This window comes from Diabrotica undecimpunctata, chromosome 7 (genome assembly GCF_040954645.1).
Source record: "Diabrotica undecimpunctata isolate CICGRU chromosome 7, icDiaUnde3, whole genome shotgun sequence".
NCBI lineage: Eukaryota > Metazoa > Arthropoda > Insecta > Coleoptera > Chrysomelidae > Diabrotica > Diabrotica undecimpunctata.
Genome location: NC_092809.1, coordinates 90,399,899 through 90,424,224, shown reverse-complemented (window position 1 = coordinate 90,424,224; position 24,326 = coordinate 90,399,899). Strand labels below are relative to the sequence as shown.

Sequence of the window (24,326 nt, the reverse complement as noted above, 5' to 3'; positions counted from 1 at the left end):
AGTCGATAGATGAAATAAATTTTGCATTCTGTAATTTACTTAGGATGATATCTATACGAGGTATAGGATAAGCATCTCTGTTCATAGTTATACCGTTAAGTTTACGTCCGTCAAAACAGACACGAAAAGTCCCATCTTTCTTTTTTGTCAGCCACAGAGGGCTACAAAAAGAAGAAGTACTGGGCTCAATAATACCTAACTTAAGCATTTCATCTACCTCCTTTACTAGACTTTCATGCCAGGCTTGAGGCAAGGGATATTGATATTGCCTGAAGGGCTTAGACGAACCAACATCAATGTGATGTTCGATGAGATGAGTTCGGCCTAACTGATTTTTCGATGAGATAGAAGAGAATGATGTGATGACACTATTTAACTGCTCTAATTCCTGAGCATTAAGTCGACTCATATCTTTAACAGCATTGACACAAGAGATATTGAAAGAAGACACAGATAAGGAAAATTCAGTAAAATTTAATTCACTATTAAAAGTTTTCAGAAAATCCATACCTAGGATGACCGAATTCTTAACTGAAGGAATAACAAAGAATGTAATCATTCTTTTACAAAAACTAACAGAAATCTCAGTAGTGAATTGACCTAAAATTGGTTGAACTTGACCATCAGCTGTAGTCACTTGCAAACTTTGATCTATTCCTATATTTACATTGGAATTCTGGAGAAATTCCAGACCTAGAGAACCTAAGATAGAGATATTAGAACCTGTGTCCAGTAAAGCTAAACAAGAATGTCCTAAGATAGATATTTCAAGATATGGACGATTATCCTTGTTTTTTCGAACTAACAATGAGTTTATATCTAAATCGACAAACGAAGACAAGAGATTACTTGAAGAAACTACAGAAGAATCACGGTGTTCATGCTCAACTAACGTTGTCCTCTCTTCGGTTGGTATTTGCCGTTCTGTGGTCTTTTGTCTTTCGGTGGAGCGTGAGATGTTTGGCTTGTGGAAGCTTGGGCATCCAGACTCGAGAAACTGGTTCCTTGGTTTTGAGGAGTTTGGACAGTGTTTGTATTCCCTGTATTTTGACGAGGAGTAGGAGCCAGGGCCAACCCACCCCTTCTGTCGTTTCCCGAACAGAATTCACACTCAAATTTACGGACACCTTGACGTCCACAACTATAACAGAACCGAATTCTAGGCTCAGGACATTCGTAATACCCATGTTCTGGCTGACAACAATTCCAACAGGTAAGCTTCGAATTAAAAGAAGAGACATTACCAGACCGAGAATAGTTAGGCCTACCAGAATAGGATGAGTCATTATTTCTGAAATTTCTACTATTACTAGACCGTGAATAATTGGGTCTATCAGAATAAGATGGGTCATTATTTCTGAAATTCTGATGAATAGGGACTCTAGACACGTTGTCAGAAGACCAGGACAAAAATTCCTCTAACTTCTTACACTTTTCCGTTAACTCAGCAATTGAAGAAATATCTGTAAGTGCCAGACTAGAATGATACGATGGTAACAAATTTTTTCTAATGATCCTTATGATATGTGACTCAGACAAAGGAGTCTCCAACCGTTTACACAAACTAACAATCTCATTTACAAATATAGTTACCTTCTCCTGCGGAGCTTGTTTTCGAGACTTAATTTCATCAAGAAGATTGTCCTCATAGTTATATGGAAGAAAATCTGACCTAAGTTTGGCAACTAACTCTTGCCATGAAGCAAAACTACCTCGGTTATTGAGATACCAAGTGAAGGCTGAATCCTTAAATAAATCGGCAGCAGAAGAGTAACACTCTTCCTCGCTGTTACCACGCGCTATACGCAGACATTCTACCTTCTCTAAGAAACTAACAACATTTTCCGTATCTTGACCTGAAAAATGGACACCCCATTTATGAATAGGAGCAGACTTAACAAAGGGAAATTAATTTACTGAAACACTAGCATTATGAGGAGTAGAATGTACCTGTGGAATCACTTTACAATCAAGTTCACCTTCCAGAATCAGAACCCTGAAATTAAGAGACCTCTTCACTTCCTCCTCTTCCTCTGTTGTAGCTTCTAACAGATGGACTCTAGCTGCAACATGACCTAAGCGAGAAGTATAGCGAGCATAGGCAGTATCACTAGGAGAACCAACAAAAGAACTAATTTTGACCACCAGATCTGCAAGAGTAACCTCTATTTCCGCAATCTCGTCCTTAAAATTAAGATGGGAAGCAGACAGAACAGCATAACTCCGATTTGCTGCAGCTTGCTTTAATGCACCACGCAACACTACCCTTTTCCTTTCCACTGTTGTCAAAGATGGATCGTTTAAGTGCCGGACTCTCAACTCGTACTCTAATTCTGGACCTAACAGATGCTCTACCTTGAAAGCAGACATTTTATATAACTGGGAAATATACCAGAAAATATATGAGGGAAACTATGATAAAATAGGTAAAGTCTAACTTACTCTATGTTTCCAGGTTATTATTATAATTGAATTATTTTACCAGTAATGTTTGCTTGTTTATCCAGTCGTGAACTCAGATGCAAGGTACGGCTACAATCCCTGAGAAACCTAGAAATTTCAAAAAATGTTACTTCCAGACAGTGGTAAATTACTCTGGTGCTACTCCGGACTTTTATAGTGTTAAGATAGTTAAATTTAAATAATTTTCCTTTTTAATATATACTTATGTTATTTATTATTAATCCAATATGGATATTTAGTTAATCAAAAAAAAGCAATTTATTCAGTCTACCCACAATACAGCAAAACAAGGGTACTACGGGTATATTTAATAGATAATGTAGATAAACTAAATATTGAAATACAAAAACCAATGTTGCAGTTAAGAAACCAAGAGTTAAAGAACACAGCTGAAAATTAAAATACAACACCAACGGTACACAACCAGAAATTAAAGTGGGAGAAAAAAAAAAACCAAAGATATAAAGCCAAAAGTATGTGCAAAAAAAAAGAGGCCCCACGTTTGGGTCTAGCCAATTGAAACCTAATCAAATTGCAAACGCAAAAGCGCCAATTGAAACCTAAATAAAATTTAGGGGTGGTATATGGAGAAGGAGATGATCAATTAGAGAAGAACTAGCAAAGAAGTTATAATAAAAAGAATGGCTTAGCTTAAAAGAACACAGAGACACAAAACCTCAAGCACGAATTCGGGCTAGCCTCACTACACTAGAATTTGGCTTTGAGATAAGGGGAAAAGAGATCTTTTAACCAAAAGAATACAATATAATAATGCACCGGAAAATCTGGAACTATAAAAGGGGTAAGATAAGAGAATATACGGAGATGCCTAGGAAAATACTAAAATGGGCGCTAGCTAATTTCTGAAGGAAATTAACAAAAAAAATAAATGAAGTTATGAACAACAAGGAATAAAGTACTATTGATTTAATACCCTGTAATAATGTTTAAAAACCGAAAAGACACTATTGACCTTGTTCTGCTATATTATAACTGTAAGCAGGAACTGAAATAAAAGCAAAACTACTTGTAACAAATATATTTATAATATTAACAACTAACAAAACTCACCTATATATATATATATATATATATATATATATATATATATATATATATATATATATATATATATATATATATATAGAAAATATAATTACAGTAGTGGGGCTACGGTATGCGAGGACCAAAAAGCCACGACAAAATTAAATATACCCACTACTGGGCCAAACGAAAAGGTGTATTAGTAAATCTATAATCTAAGTCCATGGGAGAAGCGAAATCTTAACACTAAGGTTAGTTGAAAATTTTTAAAATATGGCAGTTCCACAATTTGACGTTAAAAATTTATGCATTCTTCCAAATTTTGACGGAAATCCAAATGAATTACATGAATTTATTAAAGTTTCTACAATACTTCTAAACCATTATTATGACAGACTTAATGCAGCTAGTATACAAAACAAATTTTTGCTTCATGGTATTATCAGTAAATTAACAGGTAGAGCTAAAGAAGTTATATCTGTATATGGATGCGAAAGTTGGGATGAAATAAAAAACGCAGTAATTCAAAATTTTGGAGACCAGAGAGACGAAAATTCGCTTACAAGGGATCTAGTAAATTTAAGACAAGGCTCAAAAGAATCTATTATGCATTTTTATGAAAAAATCATGGGACTTTTAAGCTGTATTAATAATTACCTAGAATTACATACCATAAATGCCGATATTAAAAGGAGCAAACAAGAATTTTTCCGTCAACAAGCTCTTACAACATTCTTAGCAGGCCTACGAGAACCAATGGGCTCTGTTATCAGAGCAATGAGACCAGGAAGTTTAGCCACGGCAATACAATACGTACAGGAAGAAAATAATGTTCGATATCTTCAAAAAAATCAAATAAGTCAACCTTCAACATCAGGAAGAAGCGAAAATTATCAAGAACGCCGACCTCAGAGACAGCAGATGCCTGTACAAATCCAGAAACCATTGTACCAACAGACAAATTTTGCAGCTCCACGATGACAGCGACCAATGAGACAATTATATCCGCAGAATCAGTTTCAGCAACCACATCGGCAACAAAACTTCGATCAATTTAGACAAAATTCAAACCCTCCAGTATTCAGGACCCAGAACCAGTCAAATGTATGGGCACCCAAACCCGGACAGTCAAAATAGTCTAGACCAACACCTATGAGTGGAATATCAGAAACCACAACCAGAGGCCGTCAAAATTTTAAACACCAAATTACCGAGCACAGCCAAAATTCACCGTAGAAGAACTTTACAATATACAATGCCACGTAGATGAGCAAGAAGAGAATGCCAACTACAATGATTACTACGAACCTGAATACGACAATTTTCTACAAGATACATACGAAAATCAACCAATCGAATACGAAGAAAACGTAAATTTTCGAGAGGACCCACCAGAAGCAATCGGAACGTAATTGAACTTCATTCATTTCCCGACAAGAAGGAGCTACCCTACATCGAAATTTCTAAGCCTTCTTTACGACTTTTAATCGATACAGGATCCACAAAGTCATTTCTTAATCCAGAAATAGCTTCTTCATATTTTCTAAGTTACATAAAACATGAACCCTTTGTCGTCACATCAATTGTTCAAAACTATTCCCAAAAATATTGTGCCGAAATTCCTTCATTTTCAGAATTTAATTCTGACAGCAAAATGAAATTCTACCTCTTTAAGTTTCACAAAACTTTCGATGGTCTTATTGGCCTCGACAATCTAAAACTCTTCGAAGCCCAATTAAACTTCCCTAAATCGCTTCTAGTTACAAAAGATTCTACAATCCCCATTAAATATTACGAAACAAATAAAACACAATTTTATTCCATTCATTTGGAAGCAAATTCTATTGGCCAAGTGAAAATTCCTGTCAAAGAAGAAAAAGGAACCATCATTATTCCTACCCAAAAAGTACAAGGCGTCGTAGTACGAGAAGCCCTTACTAACGCCGAGAACCACCTCGCCTGGACCGAAATTGCCAACTTCACGTCAGACCCAATTCATCTTTCTCTTATGGAATCACTCGAAAGCAAGAAAATAGACATTTAAGATTTCCATATATATTCCATAGAAACAACCTCCGGACCAGACTTCTTCTTCTTCTTCTCGTGCCACTCCTAGCGGAGATTGGAAATCATCATGGCCACTGCGACTTTGTTAGCAGCGGGCCTAAAAAGTTCAATCGAACTACACCCGAACCATTCACGTAGATTACGAAGCCACGATATTTTTCTTCTTCCCACACTTCTTTTGCCCTTAATTTTGCCCTGCATGATATTTCTTAAAAGTTGTCACCTCTCACAATGTGCCCCAAGTATACCGGACCAGACTACAGACAAGATATCGACGACTTGATTAAAACCGAACATCTTAACGAAGAAGAAGAGGAACAAGTTCGCCACCTATGCCGAAAATTCTCCGATATATTTCACCAACCAGACACTCCTCTCAGCTTTACTAACGAAGTTAAACACCACATCAGAACCAAGGATGAAGAGCCTGTATATACGAAATCATACCGGTATCCGTATGTGCACAAGGAAGAAGTAGAGAAACAAATCTCTTCAATGTTAGAGCAAGGGATCATTCGACCAAGTCAATCGCTATGGTCCTCGCCCATCTGGGTCGTGACAAAGAAACCAGATTCATCCGGTAAAATAAAGTGGAGGATAGTGGTAAATTATAGAAAGGTCAACGAGAAGACAATTGACGATCGATACAGAATTCCTCACATTAGCGATATTTTGGACAAATTGGGAAGATGTCAATATTTTACGACCCTCGACTTAGCAAGCGGATTTCACCAAATCGAGATGGCTGAAGAAGACATTCCCAAAACAGCATTTAATGTGGAAAATATTTAAGAATGCCTTTTGGACTTAAGAACGCTCCGTCCACGTTCCAACGTATGATGGACAACGTATTGAAGGGACTTCAAGGAGAAATATGCCTCGTCTATATGGACGACGTAATAGTATATTCAACATCACTACAGGAACACAGTAAATCTCTAGTTTTTTTTTATGTTTTGTTGTTATCATTGTTCATTAAAACCAAGATCATGTCGTTGCTTTTAAGCATTATTTAAATACAGTGCTTCTGGGATGTCGATATGACATTCCTTCGATATCAGTCACCAAAGCGTCGTATTACAAATTAATACAAAAGAAAATGGAAATAATAGGAAAAGTCGTAAATTGTGGGTGGTAAAGTCATTTCGCTCCAAAAAATGAACCAATCCATATTTTCACATGAAACAAAAAACATAATACTAAGAAGACATCATTGCATCCGAAAAGCAAGGTTTTTTTACGAAAATCCGCTAACGGAATTATTCCACAGGATGTTTTCAGAAAGTTAGGATAAAAAGCCACCTTTCGATTACCCCCGTATAATAAGTCAAATACAAAATTTTATTAAAATTAAAAGTTAAAAGTTAAAGTTAAAATTAAAACGCAACAGAGAAAATTTTGGTCAAATTCAGAGTATTTGCGTTTTTTTATTTTTAGCCCTATTTTGATGATTTTTTTAGCACAACTTGTAAAAATTTATAACTTTTAATTTAGTACCATGAGTTTTTTAATAAAATTTTGTATTTGAGTTATTATACGGGGGTAATCGAAAGGTGGCTTTTTATCCTAACTTCCTGAAAACATCCTGTGGAATAATTCCGTTAGCGGATTTTCGTAAAAAAACCTTGCTTTTCGGATGCAATGATGTCTTCTTAGTATTATGTTTTTTGTTTCATGTGAAAATATGGATTGGTTCATTTTTTGGAGCGAAATGACTTTACCACCCACAATTTACGACTTTTCCTATTATTTCCATTTTCTTTTGTATTAATTTGTAATACGACGCTTTGGTGACTGATATCGAAGGAATGTCATATCGACATCCCAGAAGCACTGTATTTAAATAATGCTTAAAAGCAACGACATGATCTTGGTTTTAATGAACAATGATAACAACAAAACATAAAAAAAAACTAGAGATTTACTATGTGTTCCTGTAGTGATGTTGAATATACTATTACGTCGTCCATATAGACGAGGCATATTTCTCCTTGAAGTCCCTTCAATACGTTGTCCATCATACGTTGGAACGTGGACGGAGCGTTCTTAAGTCCAAAAGGCATTCTTAAATATTTTCCACATTAAATGCTGTTTTGGGAATGTCTTCTTCAGCCATCTCGATTTGGTGAAATCCGCTTGCTAAGTCGAGGGTCGTAAAATATTGACATCTTCCCAATTTGTCCAAAATATCGCTAATGTGAGGAATTCTGTATCGATCGTCAATTGTCTTCTCGTTGACCTTTCTATAATTTACCACTATCCTCCACTTTATTTTACCGGATGAATCTGGTTTCTTTGTCACGACCCAGATGGGCGAGGACCATAGCGATTGACTTGGTCGAATGATCCCTTGCTCTAACATTGAAGAGATTTGTTTCTCTACTTCTTCCTTGTGCACATACGGATACCGGTATGATTTCGTATATACAGGCTCTTCATCCTTGGTTCTGATGTGGTGTTTAACTTCGTTAGTAAAGCTGAGAGGAGTGTCTGGTTGGTGAAATATATCGGAGAATTTTCGGCATAGGTGGCGAACTTGTTCCTCTTCTTCTTCGTTAAGATGTTCGGTTTTAATCAAGTCGTCGATATCTTGTCTGTAGTCTGGTCCGGTATACTTGGGGCACATTGTGAGAGGTGACAACTTTTAAGAAATATCATGCAGGGCAAAATTAAGGGCAAAAGAAGTGTGGGAAGAAGAAAAATATCGTGGCTTCGTAATCTACGTGAATGGTTCGGGTGTAGTTCGATTGAACTTTTTAGGCCCGCTGCTAACAAAGTCGCAGTGGCCATGATGATTTCCAATCTCCGCTAGGAGTGGCACGAGAAGAAGAAGAAGAAGTCTGGTCCGGAGGTTGTTTCTATGGAATATATATGGAAATCTTAAATGTCTATTTTCTTGCTTTCGAGTGATTCCATAAGAGAAAGATGAATTGGGTCTGACGTGAAGTTGGCAATTTCGGTCCAGGCGAGGTGGTTCTCGGCGTTAGTAAGGGCTTCTCGTACTACGACGCCTTGTACTTTTTGGGTAGGAATAATGATGGTTCCTTTTTCTTCTTTGACAGGAATTTTCACTTGGCCAATAGAATTTGCTTCCAAATGAATGGAATAAAATTGTGTTTTATTTGTTTCGTAATATTTAATGGGGATTGTAGAATCTTTTGTAACTAGAAGCGATTTAGGGAAGTTTAATTGGGCTTCGAAGAGTTTTAGATTGTCGAGGCCAATAAGACCATCGAAAGTTTTGTGAAACTTAAAGAGGTAGAATTTCATTTTGCTGTCAGAATTAAATTCTGAAAATGAAGGAATTTCGGCACAATATTTTTGGGAATAGTTTTGAACAATTGATGTGACGACAAAGGGTTCATGTTTTATGTAACTTAGAAAATATGAAGAAGCTATTTCTGGATTAAGAAATGACTTTGTGGATCTTGTATCGATTAAAAGTCGTAAAGAAGGCTTAGAAATTTCGATGTAGGGTAGCTCCTTCTTGTCGGGAAATGAATGAAGTTCAATTACGTTCCGATTGCTTCTGGTGGGTCCTCTCGAAAATTTACGTTTTCTTCGTATTCGATTGGTTGATTTTCGTATGTATCTTGTAGAAAATTGTCGTATTCAGGTTCGTAGTAATCATTGTAGTTGGCATTCTCTTCTTGCTCATCTACGTGGCATTGTATATTGTAAAGTTCTTCTACGGTGAATTTTGGCTGTGCTCGGTAATTTGGTGTTTAAAATTTTGACGGCCTCTGGTTGTGGTTTCTGATATTCCACTCATAGGTGTTGGTCTAGACTGTTTTGACTGTCCGGGTTTGGGTGCCCATACATTTGACTGGTTCTGGGTCCTGAATACTGGAGGGTTTGAATTTTGTCTAAATTGATCGAAGTTTTGTTGCCGATGTGGTTGCTGAAACTGATTCTGCGGATAGAATTGTCTCATTGGTCGCTGTCATCGTGGAGCTGCAAAATTTGTCTTTTGGTACAATGGTTTCTGGATTTGTACAGGCATCTGCTGTCTCTGAGGTCGGCGTTCTTGATAATTTTCGCTTCTTCCTGATGTTGAAGGTTGACTTATTTGATTTTTTTGAAGATATCGAACATTATTTTCTTCCTGTACGTATTGTATTGCCGTGGCTAAACTTCCTGGTCTCATTGCTCTGATAACAGAGCCCATTGGTTCTCGTAGGCCTGCTAAGAATGTTGTAAGAGCTTGTTGACGGAAAAATTCTTGTTTGCTCCTTTTAATATCGGCATTTATGGTATGTAATTCTAGGTAATTATTAATACAGCTTAAAAGTCCCATGATTTTTTCATAAAAATGCATAATAGATTCTTTTGAGCCTTGTCTTAAATTTACTAGATCCCTTGTAAGCGAATTTTCGTCTCTCTGGTCTCCAAAATTTTGAATTACTGCGTTTTTTATTTCATCCCAACTTTCGCATCCATATACAGATATAACTTCTTTAGCTCTACCTGTTAATTTACTGATAATACCATGAAGCAAAAATTTGTTTTGTATACTAGCTGCATTAAGTCTGTCATAATAATGGTTTAGAAGTATTGTAGAAACTTTAATAAACTCATGTAATTCATTTGGATTTCCGTCAAAATTTGGAAGAATGCATAAATTTTTAACGTCAAATTGTGGAACTGCCATATTTTAAAAATTTTCAATATAATATATAGTCAATAGTCAAATCGGTATAGTAATTTTCAATAATCAATATATAAATATATCAATCTTAATCTACTTATTTTCTATCTATTAATCTCTATGTTTATTAATATATAGTATTTATTGAGATATTCAATTTTGTCTAAATCTGACTCATAAAGTCAATCTAAGGACTTAGAGGAGATATTTTTAAATTACTTTAATCTTTGTGTTAATCTTTTCAAATCTTTGTTTTATTTATCTTCTAATTTAGCTCTGATTCAATCTAAGGACTCAGAGGAGTCTGATTTATTAAGAATTCTTTTAAAATTTAATCTTCTTAATTCTAAGTAATAATAAAATCGCTTACAGGATAAAGACGATGCCGATGTGCATTCCTTTGCTCCTGAAGGCTTCTAACTTCTAATTCCCTCGGGTGAACTCTGCAGACGGTTTCCCTGGGGCTGGTTCTTGGAACAGTGGACAAACACTTAAAAGTGACGAGGATCTATAAAGACTCTTCCACTTCCGTACTGACTCTGCGCCAATTACGAATGTTCTTGGGAAAAACACTTTTTTAAAAACTGAACTTCACAATTAAAACTTTTATTTTCGACTTACAAAGATTTTAGTAACAACAACAATAAACTAAATCAGACTGAAAATATTGATTTTAACATGGTGTTTTTATAATTTATTAGTTGCTGATCTTGCTGTTCAATACGTCGCAATTTAGTCCAGATTGTTCAAGCGGTAGCCCCGTGTTGGAATCCACATGGGTGAACTTACTCGATGGTAGCGGTCATTGTACTGTAACTCGCGTTTAAAGTATTTTTACTGTAATTTTATAGAATAAAATGGCCATATTTATTTTTTTTTTACCTATACTAAGCAATTCCTGGTGCAAATTGGGTGACCTCACTGTGCAGTAAAACAGGTATGGAAAAAATTATATGACTATAGGCATTAAGACAACGCAACGAACTGAGAAAAATATTATATAGACGTATGTCCAAGAGAATAACATTTAACCACATGTCTGTGATAGACGCGTAAGCAATATGGGCAGTTTTGTCTGTACATTGTTGCAGAAAGAAAGTTTATTTTGTAGAGGTCTGGGGAAATATTTCAAGGATGTGATTACAAGATTTAAAAGCAGGTTCATATCTTAGATTAAATCAACAGTTTCTATTATCTCAATTTATAAAAAAAAATATCATAATAAATTCTTAACGGCATACATTAAAACAATTTATTCTAAAAAATAACAATTTTGTAATTTTAATTAAAACTATTTTAAATTAAATTTTCAAAAAGTCCATCACGTTCAGCCAAGCAGTAGACCAATCTATTCTTTATGCCCCATATCTATGTAATTGCCTTCGGGTATTCGACTACATTGCGGGTGTTATGCTTTTAAAGGCCTGAATGATTTTTTGACGTAATTCGTCTAAATTTCATGCTCATGTCGGTAAATTTGTTGCTTCGCATAATCCCATACGAAAAAGTTCAAATTCAAAGGTGCAAGATCAGGGGAGCGAGGTGGCATTTTTATGGTACCTTTTGCACTAATAACTCTATATAGAAACGTAATGTTTCCAAATAGCGTTTCCATTGTTAGATGAAAAAATCTAACACCTCCCGTATATTGTGAACTGGACAGCCCTTTTGTTGCAACTAAATTTCATCCATTTTTGTAGGTAATGCTCGAACTGCTGGAATTATGTGATTTCTCAGATCTAGGTATTTACCACGACACAAAGTGTGCATAATGAAAAAAGGGTCAATTACGTTGTCACCTAAAATACCAGCCCAGACGTTGACTTTTTGACGGTAATGTATTTAGTAAGGAAGACTTATGTGTCTATTTTCTGTAGAGTACCCTACGGTAACAGATGGATTATGATGGTCAGTTAAAGAAAAAGAAGACTCATCTGTCTTCTTCTTCAAGTGCCATCTCCGCGGCGGAGGTCGGCAATCATCATAGCTATTCGAACTTTTGAGACGGCTGCTCTGAAAAGTTCATTTGATGTACATCCGTACCACTCTCTCACTCATCTGTAAACAAGATTTTTTTCATGAAATCTTCGTCACGATAAGTTCGTTCCATCATGTTCTCACAAAACACCATCTGTCGTTCATAATCAGCAGAAAAAATTTCCTGAATTTTTTGCAATTTGTAGCAATGGTACTTATTTCTTTTTAAAATATTTCGTACAGTTCTAGCACTAATACCAGTTTTTCTTGAAATTAGAGTGCTGTTACAAAGAAAATTGTAGGAAGAAATTTTTACCTAAACTACATATGGCAGTTTCACGCTACTCCCGTTTTTCATTAATTGCACGAGCTGGTTGATTTGCATCTTCATCACTATCCGTGCATTTTCTACAATTCGTGACACAACCAATTTTTACAAACTTAAAAATAATGTGAATTGTACATTTTGTTAGTACAGGGCCGTCGAATGAAAACGAAAACCTACCGCTTACATCATCGGCACTACTTCCAGAATAATGTTATTTAATATTTTGAATTTTATGTTCAGTTGGAAAGGTTACCATTTTGGTAACTTGAAATATTAATTTCTTTATTCTGCTCTTCTTTTTTTGCGAATGAAACCAAAATTATTACTAATAAAAAAATAAACGTATATTTGACGTTTCCGTTATCAAAACTGAATGTCACTTTGACAAAAGTAGAATTCAATCTAATGTGTTTTAAAAACAAGCTCGGTCGGTACTAATTTCATACTATATTCGGTCTCTCTCTCTGATAGCAGAACAACCTTACTGTTATTTTCGCACTAATTGTGCGTGCTATAGTAGTTTTCAGATTACCACAACTGTATATATACAGGATTGGCCACTCAAAAAAGTCCACTCCGAGATTTGGCAACATTCATAGGATTTTGTGAAAATACTAAAACAGGTCGATTTTTATTCTAAAGGGGTCATCGTTTAATGACATAGATAGCTGTCAATTGTCAGTCCCCTCCCTTCCAGTATCCCAACTCTTAATTTTTAAATAGGGAATATACCATGTGTGGCACATTGTTAGACAGGCATTTCGCTGGAGAATTCAGACATCCATATTGTTTTCGATATTAACTCTATTCTTTGTGAAAAAGTATCAGTTTATTGAAAGTGTTACACCTTTTAAAAACTTAACGCAACGCCTATGTTTTTCTGGTGTTAATTTCCGCTTATGTCAAAAATTACAAACTTTATTAAATGTAACGTAAGTAAAAGGAACTAAATTTTAAATTAATAAATTATAATTAAAAACAGTTTACTCGTTAGCTATAACTTAATGGTTATTTACTTAAATGTTCAAAATAATAGAGTAATTTTCAACTCAAGTGGCGGAAATTTCTAGGAATAGTAAAGCCTCACCAAACAAAGCAGTGGCGTCCCAAAAAATACTTATGATTTAAATCAAATTGTTAAAGATAGGTACACACAATTTATTAAACAATTATATTAGATTATATTTTTGGCAATATTGTACTACATTTTAATACATATTATGTTAATATATCACATACATATATTGTCTGTATGTGAAACCATAGATATGTATTACAGATGACAGTATTAATAAATATTAATTACAAAGATTGTTTTAACTTTAAATCCTTTATTATTTATATTATTATTTACTTAAACGTCACGAAGTTAAATATAAGAATATACGAAATGATTGTAATAAAGTAAAAAAATAATACATACATATAGGACAATTTGGAAAACTTATATTCACATAGGTTACATAGGGACATCGTAATGTTAAATTATATTATTCACATTCATAATAAGATGCACTGTCGTCGTCACTAGAATAATTTAAATCAATCCTTAATTCTTCAGTAATTACATCTATGCGACTTTCACTTTCTAAACTTATCATCAACCTTGACAACATGTTCACACACTTTCTTCCAGTTATCTACAGTTACTTTAGAAAATTCCTGTTCCACCAACACTTTTACGTCTTCTAACTTAAAATAAACGTTTTGTTTTGCAACTTCATTTTTTATTTGCGTCCAAACCATTTCTATAGGGTACAAGTCTGGATGATATGGCGAAAATTTTAAAGAAACATGTCCACATTCTTGCAGCACTTTGTCAAATTTATATTGAGTATGATCTTGTTTTTGTCGTTTGATGATTTCATACAATTGCGGTTTTAACATTGACGTTACATATGGTAAAGTTTTTTCTGTCAACCAAGATATCATATCCATTTCTTTAGAATTAGAATGGATATCATATCCACTTTAGAATTTTCACAAAATTCAATGAATATTGCTAAATTTCAGAGTGGACTCTGTTGAGTAGACAATCCTGTATATGGGGAATCTATATACAGATTGAACGAATTTAAAACGGAACATACAATTTAATATATGTCTGTTTGAACTGCATTTGAAATAGTGGACCAATATAAAACTTGGACAAAAATAAATCCATACCCGGTGATAGACATTCTATAAAATATCGTTCAACTATCTGTCTCCTTTAAAGGAAAGAGGAGCTTGCCTAATAGTCGGAGAGATAGAGCCGAAATTTTGAACTGAGTAATATGACATTTCTCTATTGGAATATATTCATTGTAACTGGGTTAAGACTTTGCCTTACAGGCGGACGCCCCTCGTGGTACAGGGGGTGGCTATACAGGGATGAAGTTGTAATTTTTTTCGGAAAAATTAACGATCGATAACATGGCTGAAAATTTGCCCAGAGTAAGATCTTGGTATAACTAGACGAAATCTTAAAGGGCGGACGCGAGAGTGGATACATAAGGGGCGGCGGACAGGGGTGAAATTGCAATTTTTTGGGGAAAAATTAACGATAAGTAATATGTCTGTAATTTTCATGGCTTATTATTTAGCCCCTAAAAACTCTAAATCCAAAAGAGCGGACAGCTGGGTTGGTACAGAGAGCCATAAAACGGGGTCAAATGTACCACTTGCCTGCGCATTTTAGGTCTCGGTAACAATTTTCAAACTGATTTTATTATGATATTTTTATACCGATTGATTTGAAAATTTGTATGCTCACTTCTGTTACTATTCTGAAAAGCGTCAAGTAGAGTTTTTCTCAAAATTTTCCAAAAAAATTTCCGTAAATGAAAATTTTTGTAATTTTTTCTCACTCTCATTGATGTCATCATCTTCGTCACTTTCACTTTCAATAATATCACATTCATTATCTGCTTCATTTTCAAGCACTACTTCTCGAACTGATTCTGGCATCTGAGGTCCACTAAACCATTTGAATTTATATGTTTCATCTTCAAACTCCCAACCATGTTCTTCATCAATCAATTCTGTTGGTACTTTTTTATGAGCATTTGTCCAAATATTTGAAATATAATGGGCTCGCAGTAGATGTTGGCGTAATTCATCTTGACATGGTGGTAAGCTTGAAGCATCGAAATTTTTTAGTTTTTTTTTAAAGGCTCGTTCACATTATGCAACTTATACTGCCGGTTAAATAGTCAAAATCTAACATCGTTTACTTTTCTTTTTGGAATTGTTCTCGTCAGTCATGTTCCCTATAAGTGACATATGAAAGTTTCTAAGGTTTCAAAAACTTCATTACAATCGAAGTCAGTTTCACCAAGTTGGATAAAAGCATCTTGATTCTTATTACATTTAGCGCATGCGTCTAGAATTGCTGATCTAAATGGAACGCGCATCATTATTATTTTAATATTTTAAAATAATAATGATGCAAAATTAATGTCCAAACAGAATTTGTAAAATTATAATTAACTAATGAAAAAGAAAATTCAATCAATTTAAAAGTTAAAAACAAATTTTTGAAAATATCTACAAAGTAAATTTCAAAACTTAAAAAATTGATAATTCAACTATTAAATTGATTTTTATTAATAATTATTTGTAAAATGTTAAAGGAATTCTACAAATTGAATTTTACTTATTGATAAATAGAAATAATATATTTTGTATTTGATTATTAATGTAATAATAAATCAAATTTTTCTTATCTGAACAACCATTATTTATGCAATATAAATTTAAAAACCTTTTTATTGTAATAAAAAATAAATATACTAAATATATAAATATATAAACTATTTGTTATACCAAAAATATTTAATAGTTAACATTATAAAATTACTTTAATTTAATAAAATATCAAATATCAAACATTTATTCAGTTAAAAATTAATTCGTAAAATATTTAGATTTAAGAAAAACATGTGATTTGTAAAGTAAATATGACTTTAGTTTAGTTTGAAGTAAATATGACTTTAGTTTAGTTTGAAAAAAAAAACATTATCATAATATCATTTTAAAACTACAAAATATTCTATAAAAGATTCAGACGATGACGTAGAGTTTTATCAAATGTTTTAGAAAAGTTTTTCTAAATTTTTTTTTCTTATTGGAAAAATCGTTTGAAAATTTTTGGAAAAAAATCATGGTATAACTTACAGAAAATCGAAAGGATTCTACAAATTAGATTTTACCTCAAAAAATTACGAAAATTTTCATTTACGGAAATTTTTTTGGAAAATTTTGAGGAAAACTCTACTTGACGCTTCTCAGAATAGTAACAGAAGTGAGCATACAAATTTTCAAATCAATCGGTATAAAAATATCATAATAAAATCAGTTTGAAAATTGTTACCAAGACCTAAAATGCGCAGGCAAGTGGTACATTTGACCCCGTTTTATGGCTCTCTGTACCCCACCCGCCACCCCTTATGTATCCACTCTCGCGTCCGCCCTTTGGGATTTCGTCTAGTTATACCAAGATCTTACTCTGGGCAAATTTTCAGCCATATTATCGATCGTTAATTTTTCCGAAAAAAATGACAACTTCATCCCTGTATAGCCACCCCCTGTACCACGAGGGGCGTCCGCCTGTAAGGCAAAGTCTTAACCCAGTTACAATGAATATATTCCAATAGAGAAATGGCATATTACTGATCAGTTCAAAATTTCGGCTCTATCTCTTGGACTATAAGGAAGCGATAAGTGGTTTGACAGCATAATAACTGCTTGTGTAGTCTAGTTTTTTCAGTGATTCTAGGCAACCTATTTGGGTGGAGTTTTAACTTGTTCTTGAATGAATTCAGAATCCAGCAGCCCGCTGAAGTATTGGATTTTTATAATATAATTATTTGACAACCTTTTGTTGGCCAACCACCTAAAGCGGAGTTGAGCTGAAATACATTGATTTCGTATGTTCCGTTTTAAATTCGTTCAATCTGTATAGTGTACTATATATATATATATATATATATATATATATATATATATATATATATATATATATATTGTTGTGAATTTATTTAACTGCTATGTCTTTATTTAATTTATAATGTCTTTATTAATTTATTATATTGTTCTTATTTTAATTTATTAAAAAGCACGATAATTTATATCAATTTATTTAACTAATAATACATAATTTATATAGACGAACGTAACAATTAAAATCGCGACCGCGAATCTTCTTCAAAATTAACTGACTCTCTTTATAACAAAATTCCTCTATAAATATAAAATCCCGCTATTCGAGAACAACGGGGAAGCGACGATCTCCCATCGAAGTAACCAGAAGCTGAGACCGGTCTTATTCGGCCTACCTGGCAACCTCGAGTCGGATGATTCATCATAATTTGGGTCTAGATCCTTCGCCGAAATTTCTACAACAAAAACAGAATTAGTCATAATATATTTACAGTTTTGTATGCCATGATATTTATTATCGTAACAATATATATATATATATATATATATATATATATATATATATATATAGATATATATATATATATATATAGATATATATATATATATAGATATATATATATATATATATATATATATATATATATATATATATATATATATATATATATATAAACAAACCCAGGTGACTGATGTAATCCAAAGAATAAAATCCCTGAAATGGCAATGGGCAGGACATATGGCAAGAAGAACAGATAACAGATGCACCACTAGAACAACTATGTGGTACCCCAGAAACGCTAAGAGACCAAAGGGGCGCCCAAATCTCAGATGGGATTATGATATTAGAAAATTAACAGGAACAACGTGGTCTCGAATAGCACAAGATAGAAAAATATGGGCGCAAATGAGCGCAAATTATTAGAACAACGTATAACTAAGACATCGTCGAATAATAATAAGAACATAAAATAACATTGAAATAAGGGAGGCTGCACCGTAATTGGAAACGGTTGATAAAGCTGCACATGATGATGATGATGATGATATATATATATATATATATATATATATATATATATATATATATATATATATATATATATACGAACTTTTTATAAAATGTGATGAAAATTACATTTTTGCAATTGCATATGAAGCCAACAGTTAGTGTTGAAACATCAACGGAAGACTGGTAATAATAATGATGAAGTTTGAGTCAAAAACTATCAGAGCCATTTGGAAGGCATAAAAGTTTCACTTTTGTATGCCACTTTAACTAGTTAATATATTATAGCAGAAATCAACATTTCAACAATTGCGATGGCTAAATTCGGTAGAATTGGAAGATGTCACGACAAATTTGACCCCAAAATCGTATCTAGTGTTTGTAATCGTATTTTACAACAATTTTTTATCGAAAAGTTGCTAAGCAGTTGGAACTACTTCTTAATATGCAATTACATCCATTTGCATGCAGATTTTTTTAGTTTATTTTTATTAGTTCATGAAATTGAATTTCATGTATAATATGTATTACTATGTGATTACGTATTAAAATATAAAAAATTAAAAGAGAAAATCACAGTGGTTGGCTATAGTTTAATTTAAAATTGTAATAAATGGATATCATTATATATCAGAAGTTTTTTTTCATTGTAAGTTTTTTTATATTAAAATATATTTTTCAATGTTTCAATAATAATCTTTCTTCTAGTAAATCTAAAAAATTATATGAAATATTTTTTTTACATTTTAGATTATGCAAAACTTTTGAAAACATTTCGTTTTTTTAAGTAATAATAAAAATGTTTCCCATATACCAACAAATATAACTGTTGTAAAAATATATTTTATGTAAAAAATTCTTCCATACCATTAATAAAATTTATTTCTATATTTTTATAGCTAGAAGATTAGACAAGGAGATTAAAGAGGTGTTAGAAGACTATAGCCAAGATAATGATAAGAAAGTCCAGTTACTTACAGGTAGAAGAGTTACATTAGCAGAAGAATTGAGTAAGTATTACGTTGGATTTTGTAAATATGGCATTGAATTTTTTAAAATGCATTCTATACTGTTTTGTTTGTTTACTCAAACGGTGTCGCAACTATAAAAATGGATAACAGTAAATTTAATAAATATTTTTTAAATATCATTAAAAGAGGATAAAATCTGTGGCATACAGAATCTGACATCTCCACAACTAATGGAATTTTAAATCTGAAATGTTGCACTTACACATAACAGTACAGTACATGCAACCAACTTACACTTCTAAACGATTAACGGAATTCGCAGAAAACCTTTCGTTATAATAAAAGGCACAGTAAACTACACTGATGTTCTCCATAATGTTTAACATAAAAAATACAAAATTTAAAGGAATGAAGTGTCCTATGTTATGTTATTTTAAAAACATGATTGCAAATTTAGCAACATTTATTTGGCTTAGAGGTATGTAGGTATACCCGGGAATGAAAAAGCTGATACTATAGCTAAGGAAGCAGTGCATAATGGAGTTTTTAAATATTGCAAATTTATACAGTAAGGATATATTTAACTCAATAAAAAAATTAAATTAGACTGAAATGGGAACAGCAATGGAAAATTATTGTTGAAAACTCGCAAAATATGTATCTCCAGATATACCCCACTTTACCACTTCCACCCCAATACATATTCAATTACTCGACTACCAAATTCTTCTCGGCAAGTGTATTTTGCTTAAGAACGAATCAACGAAGCATTTATTTAAGCTTGGAATATTACCGGTACTATCCTGCAGTTGTGATATAAGTTCTTACGGAGATCTTAAGCATATTTGCTTTGGATGCAACAAATATTTAGAAAAATCTAATAAATTAATTCAAACTCTTATTGAAATGAAATATTTGCTTCCATTAAGTTTATCACAAATTTTGGCAACTGTTAATAGAGAAACCTTAGAATTTCTAATAAATTTCATTAAAGATGTAAAAGTAGAAATATAAATTAGTATAACTTCAGTGATTTATATATATATATATATATATATATATATATATATATATATATATATATATATATATATATATATATATATATATATATATATATATATAAAGAGTAACAAACAAGAACAAAACAAATATCTTTAAACATAAATAACACATTCTGTGGCTTATGGGCTTGTTTCCGTGCCATACCTTTCACACACACACACACATACACACACACGCACTTTGCCAAATTTTAGGTATAAAATAAAAATATATGTGTCATTAACCCGTTGTTCATATTTTTGCATATTTTGTTACATTTTTTTTTTAATAAATAGTATTCTTGCATAAAGTGATTTAACATAAATTTGTTTCACCTACTTATTTAATAATTTTTTTCTGAAACAAATACTACCTGTGCTAAGGATAATTTATATTAAAAGTAGATAGAAAGTACTAAAATATAACTTTTAATTTTTGTTAAAAAATACTTCGGAGTAAACTAGAACATTTTGTCAATTTAAATAGTGGTGGTTAGATTGATCATATGTGTTAGGGTGTACCGTTTTTGAGACGTTTGCGATTACGGGTTAAAGTTAGGGTTTTAGTAAATATATAACTTTTTGAAAAAGACAGTAAAGATTCCATTTCACGTACAAATCGTCTATGTATCTGTTTATACGTATTTCGCTTTAATAAAGCTCATCAGAACAGTTATTCATAGGCGTTCTCAACGTGAAAAATAGATCTTTTCTGTCTTTGGGAAGCAACGATAAAATGGCTTCGAAACGGACGCAATAGCGACATCTGATATTAAATCCGTAAAATAGTTTCGAAACACAATTCAGATTTCTGCTTTAATCTGAACCTTCTATAAATGCAAGGTATAACAGACGTTGATAAAGATGTTAATAGAGACATGGGGAATCTAAAATTTGCATTCCACGACATGTCTCCTCAACTAAGCAGAAATCGTTAGCGAATTGGTTTCTTGTACTCATACAGAGTAGATCCGCATAAAATGAAAAAGACAGTAAAGATTCCATTTCACGTAAAAATCGTCTATGTATCTGTTTATACGTATTTCGCTTTAATAAAGCTCATCAGAACAGTTATTCATAGGCGTTCTCAACGTGAAAAATAGATCTTTTCTGTCTTTGGGAAGCAACGATAAAATGGCTTCGAAACGGACGCAATAGCGACATCTGATATTAAATCCGTAAAATAGTTTCGAAACACAATTCAGATTTCTGCTTTAATCTGAACCTTCTGTAAATGCAAGGTATAACAGACGTTGATAAAGATGTTAATAGAGACATGGGGAATCTAAAATTTGCATTCCACGACATGTCTCCTCAACTAAGCAGAAATCGTTAGTGAATTGGTTTCTTGTACTCATACAGAGTAGATCCGAATAAAATGAAAAAGACAGTAAAGATTCCATTTCACGTACAAATCGTCTATGTATCTGTTTATACGTATTTAGCTTTAATAAAGCTCATCAGAACAGTTATTCATAGGCGTTCTCAACGTGAAAAATAGATCTTTTCTGTCTTTGGGAAGCAACGATAAAATGGCTTCGAAACGGACGCAATAGCGACATCTGATATTAAATCCGTAAAATAGTTTCGAAACACAATTCAGTGTACAATATAACTTTTTATTTTCAAATAAAAATTCTTGTACTAAAAATAAAATAATTGTGGGAAACATTTTAATTTGTTTATGAACGGTTTACAGCATTTCTAAACTTTTTATCAGACATAATTAAATTATAATCGGCATTCCTAATGATCATCAGGGTAATTTGCTTAATGTGTTTAGGATCTTTGTAAGCGGTTATATTATATTTTACCTCTCAAGCACAACAGTTAAAAAGTTTCTGTCATATTGATCTAAACTCAGTATATTGTAATTCATACGTGTGGTTTCAAGTGACCATTATACCTAGACGTAAGTTGGATATTGATGAATTAATTGCAAATGTGCATAAATACATTACCATGGAAAGAGACAATGGTGGACCTTTAAAGTCATTATTATGTATACATCAACGCGTTTGTGACGCACTCGGGATAAGTGAAAGTAAGCTAAAATCTGTAATAAAGACTGTCAGAGATTCTCAAGAAGATCTTACGGTGACTGGGTATCACGAAGACAAGAAAACAACTCGTAAACATTCTAGGAACATTGACTTACCTGATGGAGAAAAATTTTAATTTCGCAATATTTTGTATCGAATGCGTGAAAACAATCAACATGTCAGTTTAGATACTTTCCAAAATAATTGTACAGCAGGTTAACCATTATATTTATACATTCATTATTAGCCAAATAAACAATAATGTTTAAAATTCCATTTGAATTTTTGCTCCTCATTTTATACAAATTAACTCTAACTGATAATACAGGCAATTAAAAAGATTATGGAGAACTCCAGTGCAGTTTACGTGCCTTTTACTACAACGAAAAGTTTTCTACGAATCCCATTAATCATTTAGAGGTGTAAGTTGGTTGAATGTACTCTAGTTGATCTACGCGTCTAAAATATTTCCGACTCGCTATTACTTCCGGTAATACTGGAAGTTGCCATAAACCTTTTTATTTTAAATGGCTTATGTAATATTCTATTTTTAGATTCTGTATAAATGATGATTTTGTACATATTGTATAAAATCGGGTATCAAACATTTATATATTAGTTATTAATCTTTTTTGAAAACTTTCACCCCAGAGAATTTTAAACATTGATAACTCATCTATGTTCAAACATCTTCTTCTTCTTGTAGTGCCTATCCGTTTCGGATGTACCATCATGGCAATATGTATCTTGCAAACTGCGGCTCTGAAAAGATTTTTGTTGTTGTGTTGAACCACGTACGTAGATTTTTCAGCCAGGAAATTCTTCGCCTTCCTGGCCTCATTTTCCTTCTACTTTTCCTTGAAGAATTAATTGTGTTTAACAACTCCTTTCCTTTTTGCATTCTTAATAAAACTTCCTGGTTAGTATCTTGGTCGGTATAGGATATCTTGAGGATTCTACGATAAAGCCACATTTCGAAAACCTTAATTTTCTTACAGGTAGCGTCTGTGAGAGTCCACGACTCAACTCCGTACAACAGGAGTTCAAACATAATCTCATTTTTAATAATTGTTTTTTTAAAGTGGTTAGTATTAATGACCTCTATTTTATGACACATTTTAAGGTTTCCTTAAGTTTTTATGAGACAAAGCATTAAAACCTACGGAGCAGTACGATGAATATAAAAGTAAAGAAGAAAACGCACAAATTAGTAAGAAAAACAAAAACAGGCCACTGGGAGGCATGCAGAAAAAGATTAGTCAGACTTCTATGGCCTACAAAAACAAGTATAGAGGGTCAAAAAATAAGAGAAAGACGAGATAAAAGAACGTTGAAATTATGAATATAAAAAGACGAGTATAATCGTTTATCTCTTACAAATTTGTTTAACCCTTTCAGTCACACTGTACCTCAAGCGGTACATTTATTATGTATGATTTCAAACATCAATGGAATGAGAATTGACTTATACCCAAGAAAATATTTTGCAGATCAAATATCATGTCTAATTCGTAGACGTCCGCATTTTGCGCGCAATTTTGTTTTTGCTTTACGGTTATAAGTTGATTTGAAATTAGTTCGTTTATGTGACATTTGCAGGAGGTTAGGACAGTCTGTTTGGGTATGTTGTTTTTGCTGTTTACATATTTTTAAAGTTTATTAAACCGACCAGAAAATAACGTTTAGCCGGTCAAGACCGGAATTTGAACATTAGAGACTACCAAAAACTTTTTTCTGAAATATGTCAAGAATGAATATCTAATTCTAAAGCTATTTTCTTGTGGCATTTTTAAGTAATTACTATTTAAATA

At 32.8% G+C, this 24,326-nt stretch overlaps 1 protein-coding gene across 2 annotated transcripts in view; it reads left to right on the top strand.

Moving 5' to 3' along the window:
- Positions 1–24,326, top strand: part of Opa1 (Opa1 mitochondrial dynamin like GTPase) — a 213,901-nt gene that overhangs the window by 163,598 nt on the left and 25,977 nt on the right. For both annotated transcript variants that reach the window (XM_072537687.1, XM_072537686.1), the window contains one exon: positions 19,359–19,469. In XM_072537687.1, coding sequence (XP_072393788.1) covers positions 19,359–19,469 — 111 coding nt within the window. The remainder of the gene's footprint in view (positions 1–19,358; positions 19,470–24,326) is intronic.